The sequence below is a fragment of the Juglans regia genome, chromosome 2 (genome assembly GCF_001411555.2).
Source record: "Juglans regia cultivar Chandler chromosome 2, Walnut 2.0, whole genome shotgun sequence".
In the NCBI taxonomy this organism is placed as follows: Eukaryota; Viridiplantae; Streptophyta; class Magnoliopsida; order Fagales; family Juglandaceae; genus Juglans; species Juglans regia.
This window is the reverse complement of record NC_049902.1, coordinates 28829506-28846532: the sequence shown is the minus strand read 5'-3', so window position 1 is coordinate 28846532 and position 17027 is coordinate 28829506. Positions and strand designations below refer to the sequence as shown.

At 37.4% G+C, this 17027-nt stretch overlaps 1 protein-coding gene across 1 annotated transcript; it reads left to right on the top strand.

Moving 5' to 3' along the window:
• The first annotated feature begins 1737 nt into the window (after positions 1-1737).
• On the top strand, positions 1738-16109 carry LOC109002067 (ABC transporter F family member 3). Its single transcript, XM_035686954.1, has 18 exons — positions 1738-2047; positions 2422-2637; positions 2882-3071; positions 3933-4141; positions 4285-4443; positions 4995-5123; positions 5221-5322; positions 5447-5593; positions 5807-5869; positions 6097-6143; positions 6298-6357; positions 6793-6875; positions 7210-7304; positions 7540-7626; positions 13533-13620; positions 14042-14127; positions 15476-15538; positions 15638-16109. The coding sequence occupies exons 1-18, from the start codon at positions 1844-1846 to the stop codon at positions 15758-15760; spliced, it is 2151 nt and encodes a 716-aa protein (XP_035542847.1). The 5' UTR covers positions 1738-1843; the 3' UTR covers positions 15761-16109.
• The last annotated feature ends 918 nt before the right edge of the window (positions 16110-17027 follow it).

Here is a 17027-nt window from a genome sequence, read left to right as displayed (position 1 = left end):
TATGGGTGGAGAAGGAAAAAAAAAAGGGCTTCATCAATTTGTGGGTGTAGCTCTATAGTTTTGTGGATACGACGACGAGAAGAGACCCATTGTAGGTTCGATGGTGTTTGTGGTTGTTTTTGTGAGATAGAGTGATGAAAGTGACAAGAGCTCATGGGTGGATGTGGCTTTCTCTAAGATGAAGGGTAATCGTGACAGAAGGGAGAAGAAGAAGATGAAAGAAAGAGAGAGAGACAAAATGTGGGGCGAAATGGGGAGACAAGATGCCCTTCTATCTTAGAGCTGTAGTATTGTTACGAAACGACACTGTTTTTAATTTTTGCTACGTCGGATGCAATGCTACAACGGAGACACATGGTAGTTGTATATATATACTTTTTTATGTTATATATAGTTCTAAAGTATGCAAGTCTCATGCATTATATTTAAAAAATTGTGACAAATTAAAAAGTTCATTTTTTTAGAAATGCAACGTAGACAAAGATATTTTATAAAAATAAATTTACAAATTAAAGTGGATTCAAGTAATATATTTGATCTACTTTACAATAGATGTAAATTTATAATATGACATACCACATTAAATCACGTTAATTTATAAATAAATTTTTATGAAATATCTTTATATTTAAACCATTTATTATTTCATGTGAATTCTAAAATTATCATTATTTTATGACTGCGCCGAGCTTGCAAATTGTTTTTGTAATGAAACTTACAAAGGGGGTAACTATAGGGTTAATCGCTTTGTTTTTTCTTAAACTTTCCGTGTAAAGAAAAAGAAATTGCAACGATGGTTCATACGTGCTTGTGTTGAATTTCCATATAAATCATGAACTAATACGGAAGAAAGATACACAACTGCTACAAGGGATAATGATAATTCGAATAACACATTTTCGTATCAATAAATAAACTTATCCCTTGCATTTTGCCTTACAAGAACAAGAACTGTGGTTTTGACCTGAGACTGCACGTTTGCTAAACACACACATGGGCGTAGGAAATGTCGAGATCCCAAACGGTACACAAATTGATGCCTCCACTCATAATATAAACCAAATCACTATAAAAGGCATCTCCAAAGGACCAAAATAATAAAATTATTATATTGTAGAGTATATTATTTAAATAATAAAATTTTATTTATATAGTTTAAATTTTAAAATTTATCTTTCAAATCAAACTCCTCGTTTGTATTCACAGTTCATCTTAATTCATTCACAACTATTCACTACTATTCAACAACTTTAACTCACAAATCTCACTATTATTCATAACTCATCTAATTACTATTCACTACTCATCTCAACTCATTTCGAATCCAAACGACAAAAATTGTATTATATGAAAAATTATTCTCATCAGTTACTGTTTATCACTCCACACCTTATAAAAAATATTTTTATACCCTATAAAAAATATCTCCATGTCATATGAAAAAAATATGTGTATGAGGTGTGAGAGTAAATAATAATCGATGCATAATAAATCTTTTATTATATATATTCTATAAGATTGTAATGCGACTTGAGAATATAATTTTTTTTCAATAATTTCACACCTTGCAGTAATACTCTGTGCGCGGGATGCGTATATCAGAGAAATTTAACAAGAGATAGGGAGGGAGATTGTGTAACACAGCAAACAAACAGTCCCCTTTGATCGAACGTCGTCGTTTCGCACCCCCTGTCTGTCTCCACCTAGGGCTAGAGAGAGAATCTCGCATATAGCAAAAGCCGAGCTTTCTCGTTGCTCCGAAACTCTGCCATTAAAGAAAGAAATCCCCCTATATATATTCATATATCTATCTATCAGAACCGTCATCTGGGAGGTCGAGCCAATGACGGAAGTCGCGAGCTCAGTGGTGCACGAGGTATTGGGCCGGAGGGCCCAGGACGTGGATGAGCCAATCATCGACTACATCATCAACGTCCTCGCCGACGAAGACTTCGATTTTGGCGTTGATGGTGAGGGCGCCTTCGACGCCATCGGAGAGATCCTCGTCAGCGCCGAATGCGTCACCGACTTCACCGAGTGTCGATCGGTGAGAGTTTTTTTTTTTTTTTTCTCTTGAAGCTGTTGGCTATCGTCCCCGTTTGGTTGCTCGGAAAGTGCATTAAGATACAAGAAACTCTTAGGGTTTGTGAATACTGGATTTCACATTGTTTGCGCAGCTAAAGCATTGTTTTTCTTTCCGCTTTTGGCGCCCGTTTGGTTACTCATGAAGATTTGAGATTTCAGGCTCTATGTTGTTAGATAAGTTAAAAATTTTGGATTCTAATTTATTTCTCAGTCTCTGTTTTTTTTTAAAACTTCCATTAAAATCTAATTTGTTGGCACAATTGCTTTGCCGAGGCCATGAAACAAGCTCTATGTTTTTCTTTGCCTTATTGTAATGTCTGTGGAAGTCTATGATAGGTTTGCAGCACTTTGTCTGAAAAGTTTGGAAAGCATGGGTTGGTTAAAGCTAAACCAACTGTGCGGAGCCTGGCAACTCCATTCAGAATGAATGAGGGAATGGATGAGGAGGAAGTCCCGAAGAAGAAACCTGAGGTGATGGATGGTCCTGTGCTATCTGAACGTGAGCGAGCGAAGCAAGCAAGAGACAAGCGGAAGGAGGAACGTCAAAGAGAGGTGAAATTATTATAATAAGAGGTTTTTTTGATCTAGTATGCCTGGCTGCAGCTCTTATTGGCAATGCATGAGTTTGGTGTCGTAAAGGCTGTATTTTTTCCTCATCATTTAGCCTTGCTGAGTGCTGATATTTTTAGATCGAGGCTGTGATTGATCCGAGCCTATTCGGTGATGACATACATTGACCAACAAATTGGGTATTTAGTTTTTCTCTTGTTCTGAGTATTATCTCCTAATTATCCAGGTACAATTCCAAATGCATTTGGCAGAGATGGAAGCAACAAGAGCAGGGATGCCTGTTATATGTGTAAATCATGATAGAGGTGGTGGACCAACCATCAAGGATATCCATTTGGAGAACTTTGATATCTCTGTGGGTGGTCGCGATCTCATTGTGGATGGTTCAGTCACACTATCATTTGGAAGGCACTATGGTGAGTTCTCTTTCTGTTACTCACTAAGGTCTTGTTTGTTTTCAGAAAACATTTCATCTCATCCCATCATTACAACTTTCCCAACTTCCAATATAAATAAAATAAACAATTCAACTTTTTCAAATCTCAAAACAAAAATAATATTAAAAAATATATTCTAACAATACTTTATTCAACTTTTTAACTTTAATCTCAACTCATTTCATCTCATCTGCGAAAACAAACGAGGCATTAGTGTCCCAATAAGAGAGAAGGAAACTGAAATTGTGTAAGAAGAATAAAAAAGTATGCATATTTTCAGTGGAGTGTTTAAACTAAAATTTATTCTAGCATCTACATTGTTGATAACTTTTTCATTCTGCTAGTTGACACTTGACATCATGTGTAGAGAATTGTATAAAATGTTTGTTTGAGTTGGTGATTTCCTTTTTGTCTCTTGCTACCATCGAATCCACAATAATGATGAGTCCCATTTAAGTGATTTGTGTTCTCTGTGACACACCTCCTGCCCTGTGCCTACTCATCCAATTGGTGAAGTTTCTGTAGGGATATGAATTTAGGCTTAAACCTGAAGCTTGTGAATTTGTGATTGAATTGTGTGTTTACGTTTGGTTTCCCTTCCCATATAATTTAGCTTTGAATTAAACCCTTATTATCAGATTTATCATCACATGGATTCCTTAAAAAGATGAAATTCACGTGAGAACATGCACCTTATAATCCACTTCAATATTTTTAGACAAATTTGCTTATCATAAAAAAAAAAAGATTTTGAGGCATTCCAAAATCTTCAAACTCAACCTATTCAATCTATATATATAGCTTTTATCTGTGCTTTTACACACTGCGATTTGGATGTAGGCCTTGTAGGAAGAAATGGTACAGGGAAAACAACCTTCCTTAGGCACATGGCTCTGCATGCCATTGATGGTATTCCTAACAACTGTCAGATACTGCATGTTGAGCAAGAAGTGGTTGGTGATGATACTACAGCATTGCAGTGTGTTCTTAACTCTGATGTTGAGAGAACCCAGCTTATAGAAGAAGAAGCTAGTCTGCTTGCCCAACAGGTTGAATACATGCTGTTTCATCTTGAGAACTGCATAAGTTCTGAGATTTAGCTTTCTAACTGCCTCCTCTTTGTTGTTCCGCTTGTGTTGAGGTTTATGTTTTTTAGTGGACCCTGCTGACAATTTTTGTGGTTTTCCTGAAGAGAGAGTTGGACTTTGAAGATGCAACTGTAAAGGAAAATGGGGATCTGGATAAGGTGATTGACAAAGATGCCATCTCACAAAGGCTTGAGGAGATATACAAAAGGCTTGACTTAATTGATGCTGATTCTGCAGAGTCACGTGCTGCCTCTATTCTTGCGGTCAGTTCATAACTCTTTTGTGTTATTGGTGGCTTTTTAAATATGCTTGCTTAAATTTAGCTTGAACAGGTATATAGCTTAAATTTAGCTTGAACAGGTATATAAAGTGTTGGAGCTGCAAATCAGAACTAAATTCAGCTTTACCTTAACTTAATCAGAGGATTGAGCACTGAAACCAAATTAATAAAGTTGGTTTACTGTATGGGTTGATGATGGATAAGAAAAATAAGTGGGATGTGGTGTTTTACGTGTATGTTTTCATGAGAGAGAGGGTGGGGTGGGGCGGGGCGCACCAAGTGGTTGTTGCTTATTTGTGGTGAATGAAACTTGATTAATATACAATTGGGAGACTGGTAAAAGAAAACAATAATACTTTTTAGCTTTAATATCACATTATCTGTATTAATGTCACGGTGTCCATTTCTGGTGTGTGTTGATTCACAAATTTTCCTCTTATACAAAGTTTATTTACTACAACCTCTTTTTAGCTTTAATATCACATTATCAGCTCTTTTATGAGGTATTATTGTTCTAATTTTGACTATTTTCAGGGCCTGAGTTTCTCTTCAGATATGCAGAAGAAGGCCACTAAAACGTTTTCTGGAGGATGGCGAATGAGAATAGCTCTTGCTCGTGCATTGTTTGTAGAGCCCGATTTGCTGCTACTTGATGAACCCACAGTGCGTTCTGTTTTATGTTTTCCCTTCCAGATTTTTCATCCTGCTCTATAGGATTTGGTACATACTTTTTTACTTGTATTTAATCATTGAAATTCAGAACCATCTCGATCTTCATGCGGTCCTATGGCTGGAATCCTACCTGGTGAAATGGCCAAAGACAGTTATAGTTGTTTCTCATGCGAGAGAGTTCTTGAACACGGTAGTACCCATCACACCTTGCTGTAGTAATTGAAAAAATTAGAATTACTAATTAATCTGGTTACTTTCCTGTGACATGTCAAAACATTGTTTGAGGTGTCTTTTCAACTTCACTACATTCTCAGGTAGTCACAGACATTCTTCATTTACATGGGCAAAAACTGACTGGGTACAAGGGGAATTATGATATATTTGAGAGGACGCGAGAGGAACAGCTTAAGAACCAACAGAAAGCAATTGAGGCAAATGAACGTTCCAGAGCTCATATGCAGGTGTTTTTTTCTCTATAACGATATTAATGTATGAGTTTATGTTTGTGGGCTAATGTGTTCACTGTCATTTTAGTTATATTGTTAGAATCCATTGCATCTCTCTCTCTCTCTCTCTCTCTCTCTCTCTCTCTCTCTCTCTCTCTCTCCCCCAAGGCGTTTCCAAACCATATTAACTTGTATTTGCATGCAAATATTTTTTCTTTGCTATTGCAGGCATTTATTGATAAGTTCCGCTACAATGCAAAGAGGGCATCTCTTGTTCAGTCTAGAATCAAGGTACTTATTGTTTATTATTTTTTTTTGTCTTTAAATCAAATGCTGGAGACTTATGACAGCTGTGAATCCTTGATGCATTTTGTTTGGCCTGGTGTATATCAGTTAAAACAATTTCGAAATTAGTGTGACAAGTTTTTTCTTATGTCCTTTAAACTATAGCTTGGTTATTTGCATCTTGTGTCTGAAGAGAACTCATACGAATATGCATTTCCTGTTGCTTTCTTCAGGCATTGGATCGGTTGGGTCACATGGATGAAATTGTCAATGACCCCGAGTATGCACAGATTTTCTTTTATGGTTAAATTACAATGGCAGAATTAATACTTTCCATGAGTTTGCTCTATGGTTTACTTATAAAAAAAAAAGTTTGCTCTATGGTTACTTTTTACCTATATATAGTTAAACTTATTTGACATATTTTTTTGCAGCTACAAATTTGAGTTCCCAACTCCAGATGACAGACCAGGTCCCCCTGTGATAAGTTTCAGGTCTGCTGAGCTCAATTAGCAAAAGAGATTTTTTCAAAACTTTATGGGTTATAGTCCACTCTTATTATTTGAAATCCTATGCTTTAATATTATTGAAGTGTAGATATTCGCTGCTGAATACTGATTACTGAATACTCTTAACTAACTTCTAATTATGTAGAGAGTTGGTATTATTATTATGATTTTTGCCTCTGCACACAATGTACTGTAGGGCCTAGAGTAAGAGAGATAAAGACACATGAAATGGACTCCAGAACATTTATAGTTGCCCGAGTGAATTTCTCGGGCAGCATTAAATGCCTAACAATGCTATGGAGCCCACTTCATATGTCTATTTCTCTCTCATTCTAAACCCTGACCGAACTCTAGGGGGTCTCTCTCCGTTAGATAATGTGCTTTTTGAATTGTTTTGATGTTTCTTAAATGTGATTGCAGCGATGCATCATTTGGCTATCCTGGGGGGCCCTTATTGTTTCATAATTTGAATTTTGGAATTGATTTAGACAGTCGTGTTGCAAGTAAGTATGTTCGTCCCAAAGAATGCTTGTGTTCTTACCCTTTATCTCATAGATACCTGCCTTTTTGGTTTATACCTTAATGCATAAAATCTTCTGTATTTCTGGTGGAAAACAGAAATTCCATTCCATTGTTTCTCTGTTACTCTTTTTGAATTTTTGGGACAACTCTTATAACAGCAAATATAACTTTTTAAAAAAAAAAGGCAAATATAAGCATTACTCGTAATTGTATAAGAAATAAGCCCCTTCAGAGCATTGCTAAGCACTCTTTAATCTGGTATATTGTTATTCCTCATTTCACATTCGGTATTTCCTTTTTCAATTCGTTTTGCAGTGGTTGGCCCCAATGGCATTGGCAAATCAACTATACTCAAACTAATTGCAGGGGAACTACAACCAAGCTCAGGGACTGTTTTCCGTTCTGCTAAGGTACCTTGCATCGTTGTCTTTGTATGACCAGTATTAAAGAACAATCTTACATTTTACTAATTTCAGATCACAAACAACATGTAAAAGGTTTCAAACATGTAACTGCATTCTTTTCATCTATATTACCTTCTTTGTAAGAACACAGAATGCCTATTGTTCATCTCCTCAACTAATTGCAAGATTGCAGTTGGGTTTATCTGCTTTTATCTGATAGGACTTTTGTTGTTGTCCACAGGTCCGAATTGCTGTTTTTAGTCAGCACCATGTTGATGGGCTTGACTTATCTTCAAATCCCCTTTTGTATATGATGCGTTGCTATCCGGTAAGTTCTCCATGTACTCTTTTTTTTCTCCCCTTCCTGGATGAGTTCGAATCCACTTTTGGGTAAGGAAAGATTTACATCTTGACATCTTTTTTTTGACAAGTAAAAAGAGATATATTAAATCATGAAAATATGCAAGGCCCGAGTACACAGGGGGTATACAAAAGAGCCTAGATACAAGCTAAGGGCTGCGAATAGCAGCGTAGAGATCATTGAAAGAAGTGCCATTCAGTGCAATAGAAGAAGCCCAAAGTAATAAAGTATGATAAAAAAAAGTCCCTAAACCCTTCCGGTGAACGCTCTTTCTCCTTAAAACAGCGACTATTCTTTTCGTTCCAAGTGCACCACATTAGACAAAGAGGCACCATCTTCTAAGTAATCGTGATTTGCCCCTTACCCCGGATTCCTCTCCAACACGCCAATAGCTCTATCACCCTTCTAGGCATTACCCATGGCATACCTAGCCTTGTGAAGATGTCATCCCATAAAACCTTAACTACTTCACAATGAAGGAGTAGATGATCTGTTGACTCACTGTAGTGTTTGCACATGAAGCACCTGTCTGTTAGGTAGAGGCCGCGCCTTCTTAGCTTATCGATAGTCAGAATACTCTCGTGGGATGCTAGCCAAACAAAAAAATCCACTTTTAAGGGAACCTTATATGCATTTCCAGGGGAATGCATTGGAGGGGTGTGTCGATAGTACCTTGTAAAAGGAACGCACTGAGAAGCTCTTGTTCCTTGAGGCTGACCAAAGCAAATGATCCTATAGATCCAGCGCATGTAACGCGCTGTAAAAATTGGAGGAGCTCTCCTAGCTCCCAATCCTATGCCACTCTAGTGAATCTCACTGACCAATGGGTGAAATTGGAGGAGATGTTCAGATTGTTAGCAACTGTAGCTTCCTTATCGAATGCAATCTTGAAAAGAGAGGGAAAAGTGATCTTCAGAGCAACCTCGCCACACCAAGTGTCGTGCCAGAAACTGACTTGAGTGCCTCTACCCACTGCAAACCTACAATTAGCAAGAAAATCTGCCCAGCCATTGCGTATAAATTTCCACAAACCCACGCCATAGATCCCTCCTACTTCATTGGAGCACCAACCTCCCCGCATGCTTTCATACTTAACGTCAATAATTTCCCTCTAAAGGATGTCTCTTTCCCTGTGATACTGCCATAACCATTTACCTAATAGAGCCTTGTTGAAAGTTCTCAAGTTGTGAAGCCCCAATCCACCGTTAGGCAAAGGTGTACATACCTTTTCCCACTTAAATCAAATGGAATTTTTTCGTGTCCTCCAAATTGCCCCATAGGAAATCGTGAAAGGTCTTCTCCAATCTATGTGCCACACCTGCAAGCAAGGGGAATAAGGAGAGAAAATATGTGGGTAGATTAGAGTGTGCTCTTAATAAGAGTGACTCTACCACGTTTGTATAGATAAAGACACTTCCAACCCGCTAGTTTGTGCTCGATTTTCTTGACAATCCCATCCCACATTGCCTTGGATTTATGAGGGGTCCTTAGAGGGAGACCAAGATACTTCATAGGCAAGGATGACACCATGCAACCCAGAAAATCAGCCAATTCGCTTAGATTATCAACCGCACCAACTTGTACAATTTCAGATTTTGCAAGATTGACCTTGAGACCAGAGACGACTTCAAAACAAAGCAAGAGAGCTCTTAGGGAGCGAATTTGATCAGGATTTGGCTCACAAAAAATCAGCGTCTCGTTAGCGAAGAGAAGATGAGAAATTGAGAGATTACCATGAGTGAAGCCACCTACTGAGAAGTCCGAGATGAAACCCCCATCCACCATTCCATTCAACATTCTACTTAAGACATCCATTACTAAGATGAAGAGAGGAGGTGATAAAGGGTCTGATTGCCTCAATCTCCGAGAACTTTTAAAGAAGTCTTTAGGAGTGCCATTCACCAAAACAAAAAATCTGCCTGTAGTGATACAATGCTTCATCCATTGGCACCACCTTTCCCCAAAGTCGTACCTGCCAAGTATGTGCACCAAGAAATCCCAATTTACATGATCAAAAGCTTTCTCCATATCCAACTTGCTTAAAATACTTGGAAGCTGGCTTTGACTCGACTTTCCAAACATTAATTAGCAATCAGGACCTGTCAAGTATTTCCAAACATTCATTACAATTAGGATGTAATGACATGTACGGTGGTGGGGGTAGGCGAAACTTTATCTTCATACCTGAAGAAAAGGAGGGCAATAGATAGAGATGGAAGGGGGAGGCCTTGTGGGAGTTTATTTACGAAGGGAGAAACACCTACAAAAGACCATTGACTGTGGTGATTCAACTGCAAAAATGCTCATACAGGGAGGCGCTGATTTTGAAGCAACCTTGTGAAACAAGAAAAGGGGACAGTGGCATGGAAGCTTAGAAAGGAGCCGCTGCAAGAAAGGGCAACGGACATGGTGCTGGCAAATTTTCTCGTACTGCACATTGGCATGGTGGCGGTGGCAGGCCTTCTGTTGACATGGTAGTGGGGGACGTACATAGTATGTTGATGGACGAGAAGGCACAGTTGGCTGGCCTCCAGTTTAAAGTAGATTGGCTAATATGGTGCGTAGAGGATAAAGGAGAATCGAGGGTGGGCCTGAAAAGACGTGGGCTTAGTGTGGGCCTGGGAGAGGAAGAAATTGGCTTAATTGAAACATCAGATGGGCAGCGTAAAAAGGGCTTGTGTTCGGAAGTCATTGGACCCAGGAAGGCTTCAGCAGCGTGGTGGGACAGAGCAGCTTGTGCGGGCCTAGCAAGGTGGGTCAATCGTTTGGGCCTCAACCCCGTGGGGCACAACTCGGGAAAGGAGAAACTCGGGGCCCAACTTGTGTGGAGAATCTGAAAAGGGAGGGGGGTGAGTGAGGCTTATGTAGTGGGAGTTTGAAAGCACATTAGACGAGGGTGGGTTTTTATTCGCCATACCAAAAGGACTCTAGAATAAAATCTCGGAGTGACATATAGTGTGGAAATAATGCCCTAAAGGACTCATTTTCTTCAGTTTTTTCGAGTTGCATGTGATCAAGCTTCTGTGGTGGATCTCATAGTGTTATCGAGAGATCAAGTCCAATGAAACATCACTTCAGTAGGGCGGCACAAGAATGAGAAGTTGGCAGCTTCGAGGACTTTTTTAGCCTATTGTATTATGCGAAACTAAGTAGACAACGAGTGTACACGTTGTGGTGGGTACCTGCAGGTAAAGGTACATTCTCGGTTCGATCCTTGTACAAGTCCTTCACACACTTGCCCCAAAATCAGTTTCCATGGCGAAGGATTTGGCAGAATAAGATGCCTCCCAAAGCGGCATTCCTTACTTGGACAGCTTCCTTGTATAAGATTTTGACAACAGATAACCTAAGGAAGTGCAAGGTGATTATACTAGATTGGTGCTATGTGTAAGAAATCCAGCGAGACTGTGGATCATCTCTTATTACATTTTGAGATTGCTAGAGCGTTGTGGAATGATGTTTTTGGCCGAGTTAGCTTGGATAATGCCCGCCACAGTGGTTGAGTTTTTGGCCAGCTGGACACATCTAGTAGGTATTCCACAAATCAAAGTTGTGTGGAATATAGTACCTATCTGTATTATGTGGTGCCTGTGGTAGGGGTGAAATGATCGGATGTTTGAAGATAAGGAGTGTTAACTAGCATTCCTATGGGCCATAGCTGTAGACTTTAATGGTCTTGATTTTCATGACTTTCTTGTTTCTATTGCTGCGACCTAGATATGTCTTATCTCTTATATACCATCTTGTGTATTTCGGCTATGCCTATCATTATTAATACAATTTTTTACTTATAAAAAAAGTAATATTGCCTCTCTTGCAGAGTTGTTGGGTTGTAAAATCCCTTCCCTCCCTATGAAATATCTTGGACTTCCCTTGGGGGTGTCATTTAAAGCAAAGAGTATTTGGAATGGGATGGTAGAGAAGATTGAGAAAAAATTATCGGGGTGGAAGTGACTCTACCTATCAAAAGGGGGAAGGATAACACTTATCAAAAACACTCTTTCCAACCTACCCACTTACCATCTTTCTCTCTTCGCAATCCTGATGGGAGTGACAAACCAAATCGAAAAGTTTTGAACTTTCTTGTGGGGTGGCATGGGGGAGGATATTAAATTTCACCTTGTTAGTTGGCAAAACGTGAGCTGTCTGATTGCGAACGGCGGGCTAGGGGTGAGAAACTTGAGCATCTTCAACAAAACACTCCTAAGAAAGTGGGTGTGGAGGTATCATATGGAAAGGAATTCGTTCTGGAGGGAGGTTATTGACCATAAGTATGGTAGTGAGTTGGGGGGGGGGGATGGTGTTCTAAGGAGGGTAAGGGGTCTTATGGAGTAAGTCTGTGGAAATTTATTAAAAAGGGGTGGAACACATTTGAAAAACATATTAGGTTTGAGGTTGGGGATGAGGCAAGAACTCGTTTCTGGTTCAATACTTGGAGTGGTGAGAGTCCTCTTTCCATTGCCTTTCCAGCTGCATTTAATTTGGCTGGAAATCAGCAAGCTGCAGTTTCAGATGTTTTGTGTCGTGCGAATGGGACGGTTACTTGGAATGTACGTTTACTAGAAATGCTTAGGATTGACAACTTGATAAGAAGGAAGATTTTTAGTTACTTGTATGCAACAAAGTTAGGAGGAAATGAGGGTGACCGTATGTTGTGGATTCACATGGGGATAAAAAATTTATAGTTAAGTCCTTCTACAAGGCTTTGTCAGGCCAACTGTCCACATTCTTTCCGTGGAAGAGTATTTAGAAGGTCTCGTCTAAAGTTGTGTTTTTTACTTGGACAACTGCGCTTGGGAAGATCTTGACGATTGACAATTTGAGGAAGCGGGGTATGATGGTCACAGAGTGTTGCTATATGTTTAAAAGGAATGGGGAGTCGATAGATCATTTGCTTCTACATTGTGAGGTGGCTGGAGAGTTATGGGATGGTATCCTCAATAGAGCCGGGCTGAGTTGGGTCATGCCTAGGAGTGTGGTGGAACTACTAGTGTGCTGGAACAAGAAGCATAATAGCGCTCAACAGGCAGCAGTGTGGCGAATGATACCTTCGTGCTTAATGTGGCGTATATGGTCGGAAAGGAATGATATATGCTTTAACAACAAGGAGCGTGCAGTGGGGGAAATCTGGAATTCTTTTATATTTTCTCTTTTACAGTGGTTTTCTGCTATTGTATTGAAGTGCAGGAATGTCCATGAGTTCCTATCTTCTTTTCAGCTTAATAGAATGTAATTAGGTGTCTCACTTTATATATTTCCTGTATACTTGAGCATTGCCTAGTTTCATCCTACTCAATAAAGATTCTTATTTACTTATCAAAAAAAAAAAAAAAAAAAAAAGATTTTAACCTTGCGTCCAAAAGATTCAATCTAACTAAAAGAGATACCAAATTGCTTTCCTCCTCTAGTGTCTATGGCATTGTTAACAGGATACTTGAAATTAAGAAAAGGGGTAAATTTTCTCTTATTACTGTTATTCAATTAATTACAGGTCAATGTTAAAATTCTTAGATTCAGTCCCACCCCGGAGTTTAACATTGAGTTTGACTTAGGCCCGGTTTGGATATAAGAAGTATTTCATCTCATTATTACAATTTTCACAAATTCTCACACAAAATATAATAAAAAAAAATTCAACTTTTTCAAATCTCAAAACAATAATAATATTAAAAAAATAATATCATAATAATATTTTATTCAACTTTTAACTTTCATCTCAACTCACTATCCAAACGACATTTGTGGAGTATGACCTACCCTTATATGCTCCAGAGTTCTTAACCAAAACATATTTTGGTGGTTATCTTGCTGTTCAGAATAGCAACGATTGCAATTAAAAGTCGATATTCTTATTTGAGGGTTCCTTCTTGCAGGGTGTGCCTGAACAGAAGCTCCGAGCTCATTTGGGTTCTTTTGGTGTAACTGGAAATCTTGCACTTCAGCCGATGTACACTTTGTCAGGTATCTTTTGTTTACTATTTATGTTTAAGAATAGAAAAAGATGCTTTAGTAGAGATCTGAATTGTTCTTCTAGATCTAGAACTTGACATAGACCTCAAGTATTGAATACTGGTTGGTTATTAGGAAAAAGAAAAACTGTTTGGTTGAGTTGCATGGTTGCAAAATGACATGTGAACTTAAATACTGATTATGGATGTTAGTCACAGGGCCAATCTAAATTATGTGCTAATGAGTTCTAGCTCAATTGGGTGTTACGTAACTTATCGATCACATAAAAGAGAGCCACTATCAATTATGATCTATTAATTGCACATACTAACTCTTTATTTCTAATAGCTCTTTCTTTCTAAATACTAAACTCTTTATTTCCAATAGGCTCTTGAAATACTAACCTCTCTAATTGCACCGAATGAAATATTAGGTGGTCAGAAAAGCAGGGTTGCATTCGCGAAGATAACATTTAAGAAACCTCACATAATATTGCTTGATGAGCCGTCCAATCATCTAGTAAGTTTTCAGCTTTTTCTCTTGACTTGATTATTTTTTTGGGCAGGGGTTGTTATTTAATTGATGTCACATGTAGTTGTTATTGATATTTGAATTTTTCAGCCCATTGCTTTTTCCTAGAAATGAAAGTTGCTTCTTGTTGAAATTTTCTAATTTTTTATTATTAATATTGCTATCCTTGTAATCTTTTTTCTTTTCGTTGGGGGAATTAATTAAAAATATCTTACAATGATGCAATTCATTGTAAGATCTTTTTAATTATTTTTTTTATACATCATTTTGTATATCATTGTGCAAGCTTTACCATAATGATTAGTCATGGTTACGACTGAAGTAAATCTCCCTCCTAGACAATGTGGGGTCCCAATTCATCACCCTTCTGTACTTATATCTAGGGCGTTTCGTTTTGGCCAAAATCTAAAGGCAATAAGCAGTATTCCCATCCTTTGAAACTACATCCTTAAGATCTAGACTAGTCCACTATTCCATGAGTCTTAATTTGCGGTCTGGATCATCTCATGATCAAGTTTTGCTTGTTATGCCTAATGTTGCGATAGACTGGTATACCCATGGGATTCTCAATGTAGACTCCATTTTGTCCAGTTATGCTTCTTTTTTAACTTACTTTGAAACAGTCAAGAATTTTATCATTCCATTTTGGGAGCACAATGTTATGATCACATTCTCTCTCTCTCTCTCTCTCTGGCGTAGTGGGTGTTTTGGATATGTTGTTTTTCTTATTTATCACAAAACATGTACTTAGACATGATGAAATGGTTGATATAAATTGAAACCTTTGTCGTTTTTCTCTGATATAAATTGAATTTTATTGATACGTTTTCTTGAGGGGAAAACTTCATTTTAGAAGCAGGGAAAAAAAAAAAAAAAATTCATTTAAAAGCAAGTCCTAAAAGTTCCGCTCTAGGATTTTAAAAGTTCCACTCTAGGATTTTGCAGCAAATGGAGATTGATGCTTTAGGGAATAAAATTTGCAAGATTTTTTCTGCTTTATTTTGTGTGAACTTAACTATTTGAGGACTTTTTCATGGCTACAAGCTGGCTACAAATCTCGTTTCATATACGGAAAATGATCAATAATTTCTAACATACCAATGGCCTTTTTTTTTTCAACAAGTAACATTCCAATGGATTTATTACACCTCACCAAAGAGCACATTTTGCACTATTTCCTTCTGATTTGTAACTCTGATGTAATATGTAAGATCTGATTGATTTGATCTGTATTTCTGGCGAAACAATAAAAGAAATATTCTTGATTCCAACTTTTGTCTCAAATGAAAATGTCAACAAACTGACTGGGGATTCGTTTTCTTCATGCAATGTATAGGATTTGGATGCTGTGGAGGCACTAATTCAGGGCCTTGCTTTGTTCCAAGGAGGCATACTCATGGTATATTACCTCTGGCTTTTCATGATTCCCATTCATGACAGCCCAATTTATGGAACATAAATAAGACGCTTAACTTGTATGTGTTTTCCTTGATTCCAGGTTAGCCACGACGAGCACCTAATATCTGGTAGTGTAGATGAACTATGGGTGGTATCAAAAGGCAAGATTTCACCATTCCATGGCAGCTTCAATGATTATAAGAAGATACTGCAGTCTTCATAGAAAAGCTGGTCAAATTCACTCTCTTCGGAGGTGTAAGTTACCTTGATTGCAGTAAAATTATTGGGATGTGAGCAGAAGACTATAGAAACATAGCAATATATTATAATATTGGGAGAAACTTCTGCTGAAAGGGTGAGTAGTGAGAGATGGCGTGGTTTCTTGGAAAATCTATTTCGATTGTACAATATTTTTTTTAATGATATTATAGTTGGCTAGAATTTTGATAAACAGGCCCCTCAATGAGCCATTCTTTATCATTACATAAGGCAAAAATGTGAGAATAATCTTTATCAAGAACGTGTGTGCATGTAATCTTTTGTACAAGCAAAAACAAACACTACGGCATCTATATCTCAGAAATTAGATAATTTTCTCTCTAACTCATTTATTCAAGCTGGGTTTTGATACTTTTTAAGGTTTTGATGATGTTATACCTTGTGTAATTTATTTAGTTGATCAATTCAAATTAAAGAATTATGAAATCACCACGTCAAAGAAATGATTTTTAAAACATAGAAATTATATTCTATAAGTCTTTTTTCCTTTTTTTATTTTATTTATGAGAATCGAATAATGCTTCATTCATTATAAAGAAGCAAAGTGTATCAGAATACATGAATACGAATCACACTTAATAAATGCATTACACCCCTAGACAGCTTTCATCTTCTGCTTCTAAACTAGATTGAATAAAGTCAGGAGGATGAAATCACCATTGAAGAGTATTGTCCACAACCCTTGCATGAATGGTCAGTTTATGTGCCGTCTCATTTCCCTGCCATCCAACATGAAAAACATTATAGGGCATAAGATAACAATAACTGAATCTCCCTAATAATAGGGCATAAATCTATTCAAGTAAAGTATTTGGTTCGCAAAGAAATTTCACACAATATAACTCAAAAACAAACTAACTGATGTGATTTGTTTGTAAAGCATTTTGGAAAATGATATTTGGTTTCATAAGTTTGTCTTTTCAAAGTTATCGTTTAGGTATTTTATTTTATTTTTTATTTTTTTTAATAGTTGAGGATGTTATTATTAATGAAGTGGGGTATTTTTTTTATTTTTTAAAAAATGTCTAAAGATGTTTAAAAAATATTTGAAAGAAAAAATAATACAATTGCATTAGTAATAAATTTGAGGCAAGCTCATGGGCTGAGTAGTAGCACCTAAATTATGTTGTGAGATCTCTTTATTTTGCTTTGAAATATTTATTAAGGCTCCGTTTAGATGTTGAATTGAGTTAAGATCAGTTAAGTTTTTT